This window comes from Heliangelus exortis, chromosome 14 (assembly GCF_036169615.1).
Source record: "Heliangelus exortis chromosome 14, bHelExo1.hap1, whole genome shotgun sequence".
NCBI lineage: Eukaryota > Metazoa > Chordata > Aves > Apodiformes > Trochilidae > Heliangelus > Heliangelus exortis.
The window spans coordinates 5194583-5214822 of record NC_092435.1 but is presented as its reverse complement, the minus strand read 5'-3'; the positions used below and the strand labels follow the sequence as shown (position 1 = coordinate 5214822).

The window sequence follows — 20240 nt, the reverse complement described above, 5'->3', positions numbered from 1 at the left end:
TTGGGGAGCCTTTTCTGCAAGGGGCTGCAGAGCCAGGACTGTGTTTCTGGAGCTGGGCAGGCAGGTGCTGTGCTGCTGCTGTCATCCTGCCCTGTGCTCAGGGGACAGTGCTCAGACCCTGGGAGCACAAAGTAAATGTTTATTTGGCTCCTCTCAGTGTTTATCTACAGGCAGAGGCTTGGTAGGTAGTTAACACTTTTACCCCTGCTGTGGTCTCTCACAATTTGAGGTAATTTGGTGATTTGGCAGTGTTCCTCCCTGGCACTGAGCATTAAGTCAGTGTTTGGCACACCTGCTGCATAAATGCAGTGCTGCTGGTAGTGAGGGCAGAGGCAGCCCAGAGCTGCCAGCTGATATCAGGCTGAGAACTGAATTTCTGCAGTGAGGTAGCCACATCAAAGCCGTTCTGCAGATAACCCCCTTTTGCTGTCACAGACCACTGGCCCGTTACCCCTGTGCCTTGGGCTGGGCTGTGGGTGGGATGCTCTGGTCCCCTGCTCGGTCCTGCCTCTGCCTCAGATGCCCTGAATCCATCCTTGAGACACCCTAATGGCCCAGTGCAGAAGGGGGGCAAGAGTCATCCCACAAATAATTAACCAGGAGAACCACAAGTTCCTTAAGGCATCATAATTTAGTTTTCTCCTTTTTGTTGTTTTTTGCTAATGAATGTATTCTGTTTGTGCATAGAAGTATCCTGGTGAGGCTTCAAGAGCTGTATTAAAGGAAAAAAGGCTTCTCATTTTGCACCAGCAGTTAGCTGGTGAAATGTAAAGATGCAATGAGCTGATTAGTGATTCTGGTTATGTAATTAATGCCTCTGTTCTTTCATATGTGCAGAAATGGAGGTCGATCTGAGTGCTCAGTGAAAATCTGCTCTGAATGTTCAGTTCAGCAAGCTCAAAGTTATTGCTCCCTAGTTATGATTCCTTCAGTAACTCCAAACTAAAGTTGATATACTTGTAAATGAAAAGCAGGGCATGCTTATGAATTACAAGGGCTGGAGAATTTGGTTGCAAGATGTGGATGTTAATGCAGCTGAACCACCATGGGGCAGAGGAAGCACCTTGGTGGCTGTTGCTTCATCCAGATGCAGAGCTGGTTGAAAGCCTGGGCTGAAGTCCTCATCTCCACTTCCCTGGCTGCTACAGCAACCAGCTTTGCATAGTTCTGCTGTTACATCTTCTTAACATCCTAAGCCATTAACATAATTTCCAGTCTGAAACTGAACTCAGATGAGCTCATTTTTATATGCAACATGATTTTGCCGTGCCTTACATGAAACCTTTCTCTCTTTTTTTTCTTCTTTTCTTTTCTTTTTTTTTTTTTTTAAATCCCTTTTTTTAAATAAACATCACATTATCAAAATATTAGTGACGCTGGATTTGCTGTTGTTGGTTTCCCATAGATAACAGCATGGAGTGTTCTTTCCATTTTGATTCAATAGTGCATGACAAGGGAATCCAATTTGTTCAGATTTAGATGACATGCCTCCAATTATGTAATTCCATTAGGAGGTGCCTGCAGCCAAGTCTGTGCTCACAGTCTCTGCAGACATAACTCTAATGGGACGTGTTGCAATATTGCTGTGTGGTAAGCACAACTTTGATAGAGAGCACGACCTGTCTCTCCCAGTTGTGTTTGTGGGAATGGAGAAGATGAAAAATGGCCTCGCTGTACTCAGGGCTCTAATCTGGCAATAAGTTATGTCACTGCAAGAACAAAGCTTTGCAATGAAAGGTGAATTTGTAATGGCTGTATATTTTATGTATTAAAAATCAGATGGTAAATTCAGCACTTTGAATATGATCTTATATCCAGTTCCATAAATGGAAGATATATTGGTTACAGTTTTTCCTCTTAAATACCATCTCAGATTTCTATATACATGCGAATGTTGGATATTTATGAGAATATAAAGCAGCGATGAAAACGTAAGGCTAAATCTCAGCACAGTTTAAATTATTAATCTTTAAGAAGCATGATAAAAAATTCTACTATGCAAATACTGCTAGACTGGGGTTGGTGTACACACACATTACCATAGTGCTATCTAAATAACGTCTCTAAAATAATTGTAAGATGTTGATGCAGACTTACTGTTTCTGCAGGCAGGAAAAGGCAATTCTAGTGGCAGATCTGTCTCCCCAGGAAGTGGGATGTAACACCACTCATAAATAAATCTGTTTAGATTTATTTAGCATCACTTGCAAGCCAGAAGATTTCTGCAACACCTTTGAGTAGCACAGCTCAGACAGGGCTTGGTTGTGCTCAACTCTTCAAGGGCTGGATGGGGCATGTGGAATGTATTTTCAGTAGAGAATGCTCAGACCTGTGGAAGCTGCAGATATTTAAAGACTTTTAATAGCTGTAAAAAGGTCAGAGCTCTGACAACCATAAGAGATCTCTTGCTCAGTCTTACTCTGGTTGGGTTGGATCTGCAGGCAGGTCCATTCCACAAAGTTGGGAGCTGTATACCCCACGTGTTAGTACTGTTGGCCAGACTAACTGTGGCTTGACCGAGCAGATATTTAAATGTATAGATTTTATTCAGAGTAAAAGCTCCTTAATCCTTGCCCCAGGACAGTATGAGTGATAGCATCTCTGCTTTCACAATCTTTCGCAGTTCTCATGAATATATGAAAGAATTTAATGTTCGAGGTTAGAAAAAGGGCATGCATATGCATACATCTGTAAAATCTATCTTCTCTGACTTTCTTTCCCCTTATTTATGTTGAGAGAGGAAGCCAGCAAACTATTTCAATGTATGATGCATCCAATATCACCTTTCACATAAACAGGAAAAATATGCTCCCTCTGTTGATGTGATGAGACTAGGATGCATTTAAGTGTCTAGAGAAAGTGTCATTTTGTTTAAAATAATGTGAAGAGAAGCCCAGTTTCAGTATGTTGAAATGAGTTATGAGGGTGCTGCTGCTTTAATGACAGGATGGCAGAGATGTAGCTAAAGATGCTGCTGCTGTGCCTGAGCCCTGGTCCACATCACCACTACTGTGAGGCCTTTCACACCCACTGCTCTTGTCCAAGTCCCTGCTTGGATGCTTTGCCAGAAAACCCCTCTCAGGTGGCATTTGGCTGTGCATTAATCTAGCCCCTCGGTGGGTGGCTTAGCCTGCAGATAAAATGGAGTATATCAACCTCAGGTTCAAAACCCAGTGTAATTTTGTGGGAATGAATTGTTCAGATAAATTCAGTAGAGCAGAGTTTCTTAATCTGCTGAATGGGAAGAGACCGCTGCCTGGCGCTTATTGGATTTTGTGCAGTTTGGAAAGAAATTGGATTGTTTTAGATTAACCCCTCCAGGGATGGACACCTAAGAAGAGGCTGTTGTCACTCGCACAGTTGATTTTCAGGTTTATTTATTGCAGCAATCCAGCTGCCAGTGTGACTGAGAACAGGCCCTGTGCAGTACACTTCATCATGGGCTGGAGCATCTGCTTGCTGAGTTCAAATGAGAAAGCATCGATCTGCTGCAAGCCAGGTTGTGTACCCCAGCATCAGTGGTGCCAGCCAGTGTGTTGGCTTCTCCCCTTGGGAACCAAGTATCCAGGTGGGTTTCCTTGGCTGAAAAGTGTTAGGCACCTGTGCTCCAAGGCAAGCTCTGGCCTTGAGTCCCTCCAGCTCTGCAAGCGTCCTGTTTTAGGTCCCTTTAGGAAGAGGCTCCCCAGATAGGCTTAGGGGACCCACCACTGGTCTTGCCACCTTCACCTCAGGATGTCAACATGTCACTGGATTAAGTGACACCAAGTGAATCTCCATGCAAGAGTCAAAGCCCCTGTGGCAAACACTTTTCTGGCTGGTGGGATGAGCCCAGCATCACTGGCTCCAAAGCTGGTGTTGACCCATCCACCTCCAATGCTCCAAAGATGGGCAGGGGAGCTGTGATAGAGGCAGGACTTGATGCTTGCTGGTTGGTGAACTGTAAACTGAGCTGGAAAATGTGGCTGTACTGTGAAATTCAGGACACCATCTGTTTCATTGCTTGCTTGCAGTAACATTTGTACTTGATAATTAAAATGTCACACACATTTTTGGCTAGAATAATCCATGGAGGAGTAGAACTTTGTCTTCTGAAAATCATTCAAGAGACATTTACAGATAGGGGTGATGCTGTTTTGCACCATTTTGCACTACTCATAGAGGAGAGTTTTTTTCCATATATATATATATATATATGATTATATAGAAATTTATAAGTTTATATGATATAACAGGGTTTATTTTGCTTGAGGTTGGTCATGCTGGGCTCATTGTGCCTCTCCTGCTTTTCTTCTGGCAGTGGTAGGATAGTTTTGGCTTCAGTTGCAATCAGCTTGGTTTTAAGTGTATCTTGGCTAATTTAAGCAAGACTTTTCCTCCAGCTGATCTGGCTGAGGGATTAAAGTGCTGTCTGCTTGGCTGGCTGTGGATGGTGAGTGCTGGGAGCTCAGCTCCTCTGAGGAGCAGGCTGAGGACTCAAGGACCACGGCAAGAAGCTGCTCAGAGAAAGGTCAGGTCTTGACCCATGCTTGTGTTACCATCACTGCAAGACAGCAGGAGCAAAAACCAAAGCAAGTGGTGCTCTTCCTGGGCAGTGGAATCAAGGGCATTTTGCAGGGTGATGCCAGACTTCTCCCCTTCAGCTGGGAAGGGAAGGGCTGGGCTCCTCTGATTGCCTAGCCCAAGTTGCTGCATCTTCTCTCTGCAATGGCCTCAGTCTAGCTGCCAATTTGGCTGATGTTTGCTTCATAGCAACGAAAAGAGGCAAAAATTTAATTTGCTTTTGGCTGTCTGAAAATAGGATTTTGAATATCTTAATTCTACAGATTAATTAACAATATAGGAGGCATCTGAAATCCATAAATGTACCGTGTGTCCTAGCTGATATCTGTGCTGAATGTGCTGTCACTGACCTCCAGCAAAGCATCTGATGAAGTTTTGCCAGCTCAGTCTCTGGTTCCCAGGCACCACATACACTTGGACTGTGTAGATGGTTCTCTTCCAAGCACAGCACAATGGTTGTATCTCTGCATTGGTTCAGAGTTGTATAAGAGGCAAAAGTGGTATTTTTCATAAACATGGCTTTCTAAGGTAGTTGTCCTAAATAATTCAGGCTAATTAAAGTATTCTTTTGCTAAATATATGGGGGGGGATCTAGCAGACATGGGAAATGGGGTGTTCTGTGCATCTTGTAATGTTTGCAGTCTTGTTGCATAGCTGATGTAAAACCCCTCCCAGCTGAGCTTTGACACAACAAATCTATCTACAGAGTTTTGTTGGAAATTCACTCTGCTATTTCATGAAAATTTTAAATCCAGTTATGTCAACTGTGAGTGAGAATAGGATTTTTTTTAAATCCTGGTCTGCTGGGAGACATTTGAAGCTCACAGCTTTACGGTGCATCAGTGTGTGCTCTCAGGAACTACTCAAGATTAAAGATGAAGTCTGCAGAGGAACTGCAGTAAGTTCTTCAGAAACGCTTGCCAGCCAGTGAGGTGTTTTCTGGGCTGTCTCCTGGCTTAAATCAAACATTTTGATGACATCTCAGTATCCATGCAGATCTTTTTGTACATTGAAGCTCAAGAGATATCCTTGCAGGATCAAGTCCTGTGCCTCTGCCAGGAGACTGTATTGTAATGTGTGAAAGAGGGTTTAAAATATTCTAATTGTCTGCAATGAAATTACAGTTTTGTTCCCTGGAGTAGAAAAGTGAGTTTAAATCATTAATGCCACAAGTCTCTGTGATGATTACGGAAATGTTTGCAAGTGACTTAATCAGTATAGTTTGTCTGAGTGGCCCATTTTAATATTATTGCACTGATTAAGTTTTCTTAGCTAATATGTGTTTCATTTCCAATTCAATTAAATGAGAATCCCCTTCCATTACATGATATTACTGAAGTGCCCTAGTGGGGCAGGATCACACTTGGTATTTTCAATTGATAGGGATTTCTTCATTATACAGTCTCATGGTGCTAAATGAAATCAAAAACTGAAAACTGAAATTAAAATTGTAGCAAGTTGCAGCTGTAAGTACTCTGTCCATTGTCACTCTTTTAGCAATAAACTGAAAATATATTAGTATCAGTTCATTAATTACATTTCAAAGACATTTTCAATCGATGCCTGCTTTTGACAAAATATTGGGAGCCTGGGAAGGATTTTCCTTGGACTTCTGTATGCCCAGCAACTATGATAAGCAAACTGTAGGTTGCACTAATGTGCCTTGTTTATACACTGTATGTCCTTGCTTTAGCTTTTAAAAGCACTTTTGTGTAACTCATCATGGGATTTATTAACTGGCAGGTGGAAGATTATCTGCAAATGGTTTATGAAGGAATTAACATCAGCCTTACATTTTTTCACTTGAGCCAAACTTCCTCCTTTAATGTATTATTGAAAAAAATTGATTTGAGCTCTGATATAGTAACAAATGCTTTTATAAATACCTCTCTGGACTTAATTTCCCATTGTGGGGCTGTGCAGACCTCTTGGAACTGGTGATATGATCTTATTCTTAAGAGATCCAAGATTTTTCCAGCGTTGAGGCAGGGATGTTCCACAATAAGTACTTTCATGCACAAAGGAGTCAGGAGGTGTGTTCCTGGGATTCAAGCAGTGATTAGGAAATTGCAAGGATTGCTCAGGAAATGTGATAAATCACAGCTTCTAAATATACGTTCGTACATTCATAAAAAAGACAAATGTATGTGTCAAGCTGAGATGGGAGCCATTTGCACCCTCTTTTTTTGAGATTTTATTAACGACAAAACTTGAAAATGAAGTGCCCAGGGCTCAGCAATCTTCTGGTTTGCATATGCCAGCTCACATGCACCCTTTGGGTGCTGGTGGGTGGTAAGATGAGTGTCCTCAGCCCTGGGGGGCATTGGGCAGGGCTGGCACCACAGCCTGTGGCTCACGTTTCTGCTTTTGTGCTGTTCTGTGCAGTCAGTTTGCATGCTCAGGCCATGGCAGAGGCTGTCTGGAGTATTGGTTTTGTTAAATTATTTAAAGTATTTTCCATCTGGTCTGAGGGTATGTGTGACTTGGTTCATTTAAGATATAAAAATATCTAAAATATATATATGGGTATAAGGATAAAGCCTTTTAATACTAAATATATGTTTTTTATAAACAAGGACCTGTTTCTTGTTTATAAAAGAACCTGGATCTTTTCCTTTTTAGAAGATAATAAGTATTTTAGGATAGTTATCCTGGCTCCATAAGTGCAATGAAAATGTTAGCCTTGGCATATCAATCCTGCTTTACAGATGACTGTAATTTCCTGAATGTCAAAACTCCAAATTTTTCTACTAAGCAAACTTTTCAGTGGCAAAATAGATTGCCTCCATAATATATCACTGTGTGCAGGAAAAAATGAAATCTTTATGTACTGTATTATGAATCAATGAGGCATTAAGATTCTTGGAAGGGTGAGTGGACTCTGGGAAATGAAAAACTGCCACTATTCCCTCTCTGTAAACCACTGCTTATGGAGTGTAGGCTTTACAAACCTCTATCTTCTTGGCCACAGAAATATCAGTTACAAGTTGAAACCAATTCCTGCAATGGCGTTTAGATAGGGTAAATACTGTTGTAAATATCTGATTTATAGCAAGCAGCATCCTGTGATTATTCACCAGCTCTTTTTGCAGGGGCCTCCCTTTCACTTTGGGAGGTCTGCCATGGTTTTTAATGAATCTGTGAGAGAGCTCTGCTGATGGGGAGGTGCCATGCCCGGATGATGCTGGGTACCACAGCTCCAGCAGATGGGAGCTCCTGGGGACAGGGATGGTTCCTCGTGTTGGGAGTAGGAAACTCCTCCTGGTGCTCTGTGGGCCTCAGGGCTTGATTGTTCAAAAGGCATCACTCACACCTTGTTTTTTCCTAGTGTGTACTAAAGGCAAAATTCAGCTCTGTATCCTGGTTTTTTTAAAGGGATACCCTTAGCAAGAAAGCAAGGACCTTGCATGCTGCCAAGGCCAGTGTCACAAATCTGGTTTCACCTGTGCTGCAGCTCATCATCTAGCAAGAAGGAAGTTGGACATACCCTTAGGCTGATGTGATGCTCTTTTGCCACCTTCTCTCTTTTCTTTGGGTTTTACCTCCTGGGGGCAGCTGCAAGGGCCTTATTACCACTGCTGCCTTCCATCCAGATGCCTCTAACATGTAATTAAGTTAAGGAGGTGGGAAGCTTTGCTGCTCTGGCAGGTTGTGGTGGGCGATGGGTGTTTCCAAAGGGGTAGTTCAGTTCTTTTCTCAGCATGTCAGATGGGTGGAATGGGTCTGGCCCCTCTGCCCAGTGCTGCCACTCTTCCCAGTGCCAGACTCCAGGGTGGAGGCAGTGGATTTGTGACTGGCTCCAGCAGCTGAGTCACTCTTCTGTTTGCAGAGTCTAAAAACAGAAACTTCCTCCTCTTTTTATGCACCATTAAAAAAAAAAATAAGTAAAAAAGCCACTGTTCTTGTAGAATTGGTTGTGAGCAAGGGTATCCTGCAGAGATCTTAATAATACAGGCAATTATGAAATTAATACCACTCTGGCAAATCTGCAGGGCTGCTCTCCCCTCTGCAGGCAATGCTGTGGACAATTAGATTGTGTGTGAGGCTGGCTGGGAGCCTGTGTGTATGTGAGGCTGCATATTTTTTACTTATTTAAAGCCTTTTATTAATTGTCTTTGTGTGCATGTGCCATGCCTGCACATATATGAGCTGCAAAATCTTAAATAGTCGCCTTCCTCTGTGTCTGAAATGCCTCTCCTTTGCCAGTCTTCCCTATTTGATAATTTTGTGGGCAACGAGGGGCTGGTGTAATTGCTGTTCTTGCAAAATCCAGCTCCTTCTTATGGGTTCCTCTGGCACTTTTCTTCTGCTACAGTTCCTGTGGGTAGGCTGCTGAATTCCTACCCCCACCATTAGTGTTTCTAGACAAAACATCTCTGTGATTCATTGGGTGCTGATAGAAGGGAAAACATAATGATTACTTAGAGGAAATGTAAATTCATGATTGCTAACAGCTTTAATTCAGAGTTCTGAAATACTTACCTCCTTTCCTCCCAGGCCCTTGTTCAGAGCTACTGCATGGTTCTCGTGTGCCATCTTGATGCCTGGAGTAAAGGAATACAGTCTGTGTGCTTCTAGTTTTCCAGACTGCTGCAGAGAAAAGCAATGCTTTTTCTTTCTCCTCCTTCTCTCCCTCCCCAACCCTTTTTATACTTCATTAATGCAGAAGTCCTTTGTTCCTCTAGATCTTGCTGTACTTTTAATTTTAGGTGAGGTGGAGTTGGAAGTTTAGGTTGATTGAAATGTCTGAATGAAAAGAAGTCTTGGAGGAGCAGGTAGGACACAGTCCTGTGTCTGGTTGCTTGGCAAGCACTACGTGGAGGTCACTGAGAAAAGGAGAGGAGAAAGGGAGCAGACTGGCTCTGATAACCCTGCTCTGTGCTTGCCTCCTTCCCAGAGCCACAACTGCAGCAGGGCAGGACCTGCTCTGGGCATCTGGGCTGCAGCCTCTATAGAACACAGGGCATGAGATTTCCCTGAAGCTCTCAGGGAGCATGACCTGAGACCAAGGGGTCCTCTCCCACTCAGAGATAGGATCCCTTTTCCTTGTCTATGGTGTGGGGAGGGCTGGCAGCAGAGAGGAGCACTGTGGGAAGCCCATGAGTGATGCTTCTTGGCTGCTGCTGTTGCCATCCACATCACTTGATGCGAAGCATCTGGGACTGATCTGGACTAGATGCAAACATTTGATTCCCAGCACTTTATCAGTGAGCTTGCCAAGTATTTTGGCCTCGTCTCCGTGAGCTCTGCTGAGGGAGCACCTCTTGGCAGGGAAGTGGCATTCCCATTTTGGGGGTGTTGCCATGTGTGCATGGTTGAGGCAGGAGAGGCTGTCACCACAGTGCTCACCCCTGTCCTTTTTGTCATGCCTCTAGGTGACAAAGTTCATTAAGAATCAGTTTGGGTCACAGTATTAAATGAGCATTTTTCCTCTCTCTGAGTGATATCCATACAGGTGCCTGTCTCCAACAAATAAGGCAGCAGGAGTATTTCTCATGGAGGAACAATTTATGGTGTTAACAAATCAAATTCTCCACGGGCCATTCTTGATGGGAATTAACCTTGCTTACTGGGAGTGAAGCACTCTTGGCTCCCAGTGTGGTGTAATGGACTTTGGCTTCTCATAGAGATGCAGTGGGCACAACTGATCAGCAGGCCACTGCAAAATAGCTGGAGAATAATCATTTTCATTGCACTTATCAAGCCAGGATAACTGATCAGCAGGGACTCCCTCTGCTGAAGGTTAAAATCCACTGGCAGCTTTGGAGCCACCCAGGGAGGGTTTATAAGAGCAGAGTAAGAAATGTTGACACTTGTGCCATTCACATGCCTGACTTTCCGTCATTGTTTGTTATTTTGCTGTCAAATTACCCCAAGTGGAGACATTTCATGAGCAGTGCAGGATGAGGGAGGAGCACAGGACCCTGCCTGCCAGCTCACTGCTGGGAGGGGCAGTGAAGAAAAGGGTGGCATCTCAGACCCATGAGCTGAACCATCCTCCCCTGGCTGGATGAGCTTTGAGAAGTAGTTTCCATCTTAAAACATTAGAAAAAATAACCTTAAAAAATGAATATATGGTTGGTCTTATAAGAGTTCTGTGGATTTTTATTCAGAGGCATGAGTGGTTTGTGGGGAGAATATGAAGAATACAGATTGTCCTTGTGCTACTTGTCATTTCTGGTGGTTGTGCCATGTTCCTGGAGCCAAAGAACCAACCCTATGATTGTTTTTCATTTTTTCAGTACCTTTTTTTATCCTGAATCTCTGCTGCAGGGTTAGGTAATTTTATCTGCTTTTCTGTTGGACAAGATACATATCTGGTTTGTTGCCCTGCCCTTTCAGAGGGAACTTTCCTCTCAAAATACCCATTTTCACCTGGAGCATAACTTGGTTTGACACTGCCCTGTTTTATGTATCTTAAAGTCCATAAACCAGAGAAAAAAAATCTCCTAGAATAGGAAAAATTCCTAAATTTCCCTTCCTTACCCACTTCCACCTAATGAGATAAAGATACTTGTGTAAAACTGCATCCCATTCATTGGACACACCTTTCTGGGTTTCCAGAGCATCCTAGCCAGGCTTGCCATGTGGATAAGCTTGACCTAGATAGAAACCAGTGTCCTTGAGCCAGTTTAAAGGGTGTCCTCAATGCTGCTGGGTGAATGAGACTGCCCCAGTATTCCCTATAAATCATAGCTCTGCTTCCTCAGCCCTCTGCTTAAGTTTTTTCCCTGGGTTACTTTGTCCCTGGGCACAGACAGGGGGGAGGTTGAGATGTTCCTGGTGTTGCTGTGCTCCCTGTGCAAAGGCTGTAGGTTTCTTACCCTCCATATCCTACAAAGCCCTTCTTGCTATAGCCTTGTTTCTGAGCAGAAATGGGAAAATGTCACTCAGTCCCTCATCTGCTGATCCATACACTAATGGATGTAACAGTGAGTGGATATTTAGCTTTTATCTCCCCTCTCCAGCTCCTTACCTCATAGCTCCATCAAGCCAGGCTCAGGTTTCCAGGCTGAAGTCATGGTAGCTGCCAGCATCTGACCTCCAGCCTTTCTCTACCTCAGCAAGCAATTAAACAGTGCAGCAACCTCTGTCCTCTGGCAGGGATCAGGATTCCTCAGCCTTGGCACCAGAGGGGGGTTTTGACCCAAAGGGGCTCAGAAGAGCCAAGCTGAAGCCAGCCTCAGTTGTGGTCCTAATGGAAATGGTACCTGTTTGGACCCCACAGCAGCTGCTTAGAGCCTCTACATCAGGGTTAAGATGCCCTGGAAGCATGAACAAGAGTTAAAGCCACTGGACAACAGAATTCACTGCTGAGCCCTTTGCCACTGGCATGCAGCCCACTGTTCTCAGGGCCTCAGGATGGATGCTCAGCTGCTGATGGTCCTTTTTGCCTGGTCTTTGGTGGCTGGGGGGCTTGTGGCATGGCAAGGGATTATTAGCAAAGGGAACTGCAAGCTGTCATGCTCCATCCGCAGGTTTGGCCATAACCCTTTCTCTCTGCACCTTCTAAGTTGTTGCTGCTTTGCAGCCCTGCTTTGCACAGCCAGGGCAGTTGGGTTGGGATGAGATGCACTCTTGTATGGGAGCTTTGGACCACTTTTGATGCTTAAGCAGAGTCACCCCTTCCCCACCTCATTTCAGCAGAGCAGCTCCACACACCATGAGCCTCCTGAGTGCAGCAACGGGGGTAGCTGCAAATCCCTTCCCTGACAGCTTCTCCAGGCTCTGAAGTCTCTGGCTTTACTCATCCCCCGGGGTTTCACACCTTCTCACTCTGACTTCAGTTTGTTTTTTTTTTCTTTAATGTTGCTTTTAGAAGCTCACTACAAGAATGCTCTTAAAAAAATCATTAGATTGGGAAAAAAGGATTTGTATTCAGCCCCTGTGCTGGGCAAAGGTGGGGAAGAAGCTGGCACAGATGCACTATGTGACCACAGAATTATCCTTCAAAGTGAGCAGATGGCTCAGTCTCAATAAAACCCTTAGGGAAATTCATGGAGGTCTTTGAGGTTTCAGTTTGCTGCATATTTTCTCCAGGGGCTATGCAGGAAGGAGAGAAGGAGCTGCTCTGGGTTGAGGAACCAGATAGCTGAAAGCAGGTCTGTTCACTGACAGCACATGTTTCTAGGTCCCTTTCAACAAAAAACCATCTTATTTTAGCAAAAGTCATCTCATAGCAAAAATGTCAGGCAGGGGTTTGCATTGTTCCCCCAGCCCAGCATGGATCTGTGGACTCTGTGGGCTGCTGACATGGGACAGCAGCACTCATGCAGGAGAAGGAGAGAGCATCTTCATCACCATACAGGTTTTTGAAGTTCCCTGGGACCAGACATGGGGCATTTTTGTGGCAGTTCTGCTGTGCTGTGCTGGTATCTGTGCTGGGTCAGTCAGAGGGAGCTGTGGTTCAGGCTCGTGGGTGAAATGTGGCTTTTTTGGCACCATAGCAGTGCCAGGATGGTGTGACAGCTGGCATGCAGGGAGGATACAGCATGAGAGCTCCCATTGCTGTGACTGTGGGGAGGCCAAGCGTGTCTCTTTTCTCTCTACCCCAAGCTTCCAGCACATCACTCTGCCTGTCTCTGCTGTTTTCCCATTTTCCTTGTCCTGCCCATGGGTGGAAAAAAGCACCAAGAAAGCCCAGCTTTCACACCCCAGCAGATAATGCAAGCCATTAGCTGGGTGTTAATCTGGGGGAAGCTTCTGACCTTTCCTGATCTCTGTGGTAACTGAACATGTAAAAATAATTCACAGCTCCTGAGGATGCTCTGGCTTCAACCCTGCGAGTGATGTGATCAGCAGAGTGGGGTCATGATCATCAGATCAACAAGGGGAGCAAACTCAACATCGTGGGACTGTTTGTTCCCCTCACTCCTTAGGGAATAGCTGTGGTCAGGGAGGTGTCAAGAGCAGGTGACTGTCCCACCATCTTGCATTCCTGATGAATGCTTCGGGTTCAACCTACTTTTTGAGGTCTCATGAACTCTTATCTCCTTTTTTGTACTCTGCTTCATAGGCATCCATCTCAACTTTATTAGAAAACCCATGTTTCTGATGAGTGCAGCTCCTTAAGTCAGGGAGATGATTCACAATAATGTTTGAGCTCTACCTGCAAATGTGTTGTATCAGACTCTGAAGCGTGAGCTTCAAGGAATGGGCAGTAACTCAACACCCCCTTGTTAAGGTAACAGAAAGTACAAGCTGTTATGTACAGAGCTAAAAATAATTACCAGGCTTTGAGTCTTCCAGTTGCAGCAGAAAGATGCTCTGAGCACTGATGGCTGAATCTATCTCTGGCACAACTCTGACTTGATGATGCATTAAAGCTTTTGTGATTTTTTGAAGCTCAGTTCAGATAAATGCAGAGCAGTGTGGCTGCTTTTCTGGAGCTGCTGTGATTTCTGACTTGGATGAGTGTTGCTTGGGGCAAACCCCAGAGCTGGTGTTCCCAACAGGAATGGGACCTTTTTCAGTAGAACTTTAACAGGGAAACTTAAAAAGGGGAAAAACACACAAAATAGCTGAGATTGGCCCAGCAGCTTACAGAGTGTCTCTCTGCAAGTTTTGTCTTGAAAGCAGGAGTCATCTGGGAAATAACAACATGGTATAAATAAGGAGGAGGACACCCAGAAACGTGTTTGCAGGGAGCTGTGCTCAGACCAGGTGGGATATGGGCTCCATCTGGGGGGAACCATGAGGATCTCTGCTGATGGCCTGGCTTCCTGAGCCCAGCCACCTCCACACTCCCTGCAGAGTCCATCAGCACCTTTGCTCATGCTCAGCCTCCTTTCCCTGGTCTCTCTCTACTGTGATGTTTTCCCCTGAAGGGTGCTGATGGAGGTATCTGCCCAGCTGAGGCTGGTGGCCACCTGGGATGATGGTGATCCATTATGACACAGTTTTTGCCACCACCATCCGAGTTTTAATTCATTCTTTTGTTTTTACAACAACAGCCAAGGGAAGTGCTTTGTCACTGCCTGTGACCAAAGAGCACAAGGGGAGCGTGGCTGAAGAGTTTGAGCTGTGATAAAATGCTTGCTGTATCGATCTTGGCTCAGGATTTGTTTCCCTACTTGCATTAACTCCAAATCGATTGCTGTGATGACCTTAGAGCATACAGTTTTGTTGGCCTTCTCTCTCAGCCAGCAGCACCCCTGTGCCTGCACCCTGCTCTCCTCCTGGTCTCACCAAGGTTGTACAAGGTGCTCCAGGGTAAGCACAGCTTTGATTTTTCCTCCTCTGTCATCAGAGGTTTGTTGTATGGTTAGTATAGAGTTTAGTGCTATATGGGACTCATTTGGCATGGCTTGAGGGTCAGGTCATTGTTTTAGTGCAGTATCCCAATAAACAGGATGCAAGGGCAGGGAGTACTGCAGGAGGTACAGAAGGAGCTTGAGTTTTCCCCAGAGGAGCTCCCTTTCCCTGTGCCAGGCTCTGCCCTTCCTGCTTCCAAGGAGCCTGGTGCACAAGTGTGACCAGAGGCAGTGCCTGCTCGTCAGAGTGGCTCCTTGGAGTGATGGAGCTTGTGTAAAGCCCCTTCCCTTTGCCAGGCTGGGTTCTCCAGTGCTGCCGGAGACCTGCTGACACGATACAGAGTGACATTCTTCCCATCTTTGCAAGGGACAATGTAAGGTTGGCAGCTGCCCCTCTGGGGGTGCAACATAAAGTCAGCTTCATCCTTGCTCCCTCCTATCTCCAGCTCTCACTGCCAAATTGTTTAATGGCACATTTGGGGAAAAGTACCTCCCTCGTGGTTGTGGTGGTGGTGGAAGGGGGTTTGGCTCCCTTCACCAGTGTGAACCTGTGTGCAAAGCCCTTGGAGCCCTCAGAGCTGCAAGGGCAGGAGATGATGCTGATTGCAGTATCCCAGCTCCCTGAGAGTGAGGAGCCACTGTGTCCGGCTGCTGATGCTATACTGGGCTCCTTTCTCTTTATATGGTTTTGCAGATTTATTGTACTTTATTTAATTATTTAAGAGTGTGGATGTTCTAAGTGGGAAGAGGAATAGTGACTCTCCAGGTTTGCTTTCCCCTGTATTGTTGGATGCTTTTGGTGCTCGCGATTTGCTTTTTAGTCTACTCAGAGACAATTTTCTGTAAAACATTGACATCTAGTGGCTTTTCTGCCAAAAGAAACAATAGGGAACAAAAGCTCTGCTGTGCAGTGGCCAGTGGTGGTGTCACTCAGGAAAGCAAATGAATGTCCCTCCTATTCCTTACACACCAAGGAGGTGGTGAAGGTGGCAATCACACCCCAGGGCACGTTCCTCAGATCCTAGAGGAGAGGCCTTCCCCTGCAGGACAATTTGCTTATTGAGCTACTTTAATTCCACTTCCTGAAGCAGACTGCAGGTATCCTGACAGGGTACCTCTGGCATCATAACTGAGGTCGTGGAGGTTCAAAGAGTTGGGGGGGTGTGGCTTCAGGCAGCTGATGGTGGAAACCATAGTGCTTGCTGATGGATATTAATGTGTAACTCAGAGTGAGCTCTTCATGGTGTACATAAGGTTGAGCTTGCAGCTTTTCCAGTTGGTAGCCTGATAGGGTTCCCTGCAGCAGCATGTCCCCAGTGTGTGTCACCCTCCTCTTTCTCCAAATCAAAGCCAGTGCCTCCCTTAGAAGTGTTTTCTTTTACAAAGTGCTGTAATGCATCCTTTAATTTCCTGTTACTCATTTCTCTCTCCTCTCTCATTGTTGCAGTTCTGTGTCTAGTGAAGGCAGGAGGATAAAATGGGATGTGCATGGGATTTTCCCAGATCCTCATTTCAGTGCAAGTAGGTTGAGGCTTCTGGGCACATCTCATTTATCTGGCCTGCAAAAGGAAACATGGTGTAGGAAATGTTTTCCTCATAGGTGTAACACTGTACTGGGCCTTGTGTAGCTGAGACCCATGGCTGGTCACCAGGAAAGAGCCTGAGCAGCTTTCTTCAGTCTGTGTAAACCTGTCAGTCCAGCTCTGTTGTAGAAGAAATAAACCAAAAAAAGCTAGAGCTAGCTGTGCTCACCTTGGGTTGAGGCTTCTTCCCTGCGAGGTACTTTGATTATTCTCCCAAGGTCTGGGGAGAGCATCAGTTGGGGCATCAGGTAGGAGCACATTGTTACATGGGCCGGTACACAGAGGGAAATTTAGGGTTTTCTTCCTTCTCTGTAAAAGGCAAAACCTGATAAGCCCAGCAAACGTGTGCTGATAGGTATAGCCCTTCTTGCTTCCCCTGGAGAGTTTGTTCCTCTACCCATCCCCCTGAAGAGGTGAGCATGCAGAGAAGCACTCTGCAGCAGGGCTTCTGAAAGCCTCTTAAAGCGCATCTCCAAGGTTCTATTGATTTTGAGCATTAATGTGCTGTGTGCTGGAGGCACGGAGGACTAAACCCTGCTTTCCTCTCCCCCCCCGGCAGGAATTTCTACTACATCACCATTCTGCGTGACCCCGTCTCCCGGTACCTGAGCGAATGGCGCCACGTGCAGCGAGGAGCAACGTGGAAAGCGTCCCTGCACGTCTGCGATGGGCGCTCCCCGACCAGCGAGGAGCTGCCCAGCTGCTACACTGGGGATGACTGGTCGGGCTGTTCCCTGCAGGAATTCATGGATTGCCCCTACAACCTCGCCAACAACCGCCAGGTCCGCATGCTCTCGGACCTGAGTCTGGTGGGATGCTACAACCTGTCGGTCATGCCCGAGGAGCAGAGAAACAAGGTTCTGCTCGACAGCGCCAAGGAGAACCTGAAGCAGATGGCTTTCTTCGGGCTGACGGAGTTCCAGCGGAAGACTCAGTATCTCTTTGAGAAGACTTTCAAGATGAACTTCATCTCCCCGTTCACGCAGTACAATAGCACAAGGGCCTCCAGCGTGGAGCTGGACGAGCAGACTCAGCAGCGCATCAAGGCCCTCAATTTTTTAGACGTGGAATTGTACGATTACGCAAAAGACCTCTTCCTGCAGCGCTACCAGTACATGAGGCAGAAGGAGCACCAGGAAGCGCGGCGGAAACGCCAGGAGGAGCGGAAAATCCTGCGGGCCAGGCACGCACACCTGAGGGAGCAGAGCGAGAACGGCTCCAGCACGGACTACATCGGGAATGTGGAGCGGTGGCGGCGGTAGTGGGGGGGATGGTCGGACAGAAAGAGGGAAGCAGAACCCATCCCGACCCAACCCGCGCATGGAGCGGTCCGAACCGATAACGCTTCTGGAGGGTCTGAAGCAAAAAGAGGTTAAAATGTTGCCTTTGCAGTTGCCTTTGCAGTAAATGTTGTACTGTAAGTGGAACACTTAATCTTAGTGTGTAATTAAATTTGTCCTTTTTAGGTTTGTTGGATTATTTATGAAATACAGGAGCCAAGTTGGCTCGTTGGAAATGGTTGGTTGGACGTTTATTTAAAAGAGAAGAAAAAATAATAATCCATAAATTAGTTATGAGTACAAACTGGGATGCTGGAAAATGTTCATGATGCTCTGCTGAAATCTATCTGGGAAGCAAATTCATTTCCTAATAATGAGCATTTAGCATACTCTCACAATACAGTATATGAGCAAAATCTTTTCCCTTTGATTTTATCTTAACTTTATTTTAATAATGCGTTTTCCAGGGTACCGACTGCTTACGATATTTACCAAGTTAATGAATGGACAATGAAGGGAACAAAATGTCTAGAAAAAATATCGACTAGTTTTATGTATAATATTGGCTTTTAAAAGGAATAGAAGTAATTTCTCTAGTTATATAAATATTTAAAATTTTAAACTTTTTCTACCTACTGCTGTTTAGAGTTTTAAGCTTGGTCTATCTCATACTTTAAAAAAAAAAAAGACAAAAAAAAAATTACATACCTACTTTTCTGAACTCAATGCCAATGTTAAAGACACTGTTTCCAGAAGTTTTCAGGGCAGTATAATTTTAACCATTCTGGAAAAGTTACAGCATATCTTCATGTTTCATAAAGCCTTTTCCAAATTAGAGTCCTGTGACAGTGTCCAATTTTAAGTCTTTCTTGCCCATTAAAATACATAATGCTGAATTTATCATTCCTTAATAACTGGTGATATAAACTAGATTAAATCATGTTACAGATATTTGTGTAGTGTCTCTAAAAAGTCATAAAACTCTCTAATCCCAGCAATATTATGAAGAGAATTGCTTAGTGAACTTAGTAGATTTACACTTGAATTAGGATTTGCTTCCAGTAAATCTTTGCTACACCAGATAAGAACAGGGCTTTTTTTTCCTACGCTCTTGAGCCCTTCTTAGCAATGACAGATGAGCAGTGGCAGATGAGCGATGATTGAAAATGTTGGAAACCAATTTTTCCATAGCCATAGTTACACAGGATGAGAAGGTTTCATGGTGCAGGGGGGCTGCCAGCAGCCCATTCCCCGGGATGCAGAGCTGGAGCTTGACCAGGCTCACCTGCAGCTCCCCAGCCTCACCAAGACCCACCGAGAGAAGAGACAGGGCAGGAGGTGTGAGGGGCTCCTATAAATCTCTATGCAAAATAAACAAGCAAACAAACAAGCAAACAAACCAACCTCTGCAAGGCTTGGGGCAGACATTCAGTGAGCTGATTTGTGCACAGCCTCCACTGCTCCCCAGCGTGGCACTAAACGACCATCTCGGTGCGGGTGCGTGGTGACAGAGGCACCCAAAAAGGGCAGGTTTTGTCCTGGTGTACACAATGCTTACAAGGCTCACTTGCACTATTGCCTTTTGCCTGTAATGTTCTGTACATCAAGAGGGCTGGGGGCACGAAATGAGGCAGAAGGATTGAAAAATACCTTACAGCTCCACGCCTGATACGTGTGAACGTTGTTTTACGTCTGACATTGTGTCACCACCTGGGAGGGCAGCAGTCCTACCAGGGACAAGCAGAGAGCAAAGTAGCAGCAAACCAATACCCTGCATTAGCAGCTTGGAAAAGAGAATACCTTCATGTACAGCAGTTTTGTTTGTTTGGGGTTTTTTTTCAGTTAGAACTGCAGTTGCCATATGATGTCTTGGTTGCATTTTGGTTTTTCTGGGGGAAAATGATTCGCTCTTAAAACTGAAAGGCACTGCTGTAAACAGGACTTACCCGTGGGCTATCTGGAGGCCCTGTTGCAGAAGGTGCATTTTGTTTTTATGCTGTGGTGTGCATGGTTTACAGAGACTAGTTGCATTTTCTTTGTGTATACTGTTTATTGTATATAGGGGCAGTACGAATATAAGGATACGATTTTGTCATAACCATATCAAATTCTACTGATTTCACTGTAGATGCTGTCTTACTGTGTAGATTTACAGGCCAATCCACTGACTTTGATTGTGTAATTTAACAATAGAACTGATAAATAAAATTTAACTACAGTCTTCTGATTTTCATGTGATTATTTCTTTATCTCACCACCTGTTGGGAACTGTGAAGTTCATAATGAATGGCAATTTTGGCACAAATGAAATAGCAGTTGACACAAAGTATATTACTTTAAAATCACAGCTTTCCTGAAGTGCATTTTTAAACTAACAGCTTTCAAGGGCAAAGCCATTTTGGACTTTTATTGGTTCAAGTGTTGTTGCAGAGGTTTTCACTGCTTTTTTGAGCACTCCTCAGAAAAACAAGCTGTGGTTTCTCTTGATTTTAAATGTGATTGTCAGTGGCTGTGGCATTATTTTTAATACCCTCCATTATTTTGCAGAGGTCCTGGCAATCTAG

The 20240-nt window shown here is 44.9% G+C and overlaps 1 protein-coding gene across 1 annotated transcript in view; it reads left to right on the top strand.

Moving 5' to 3' along the window:
• HS6ST2 (heparan sulfate 6-O-sulfotransferase 2) overlaps positions 1-19903 on the top strand; it is a 125342-nt gene extending 105439 nt beyond the window's left edge. The window contains exon 2 of the mRNA XM_071757532.1: positions 16956-19903. Coding sequence (XP_071613633.1) covers positions 16956-17658 — 703 coding nt within the window. The 3' untranslated portion in view covers positions 17659-19903. The remainder of the gene's footprint in view (positions 1-16955) is intronic.
• The last annotated feature ends 337 nt before the right edge of the window (positions 19904-20240 follow it).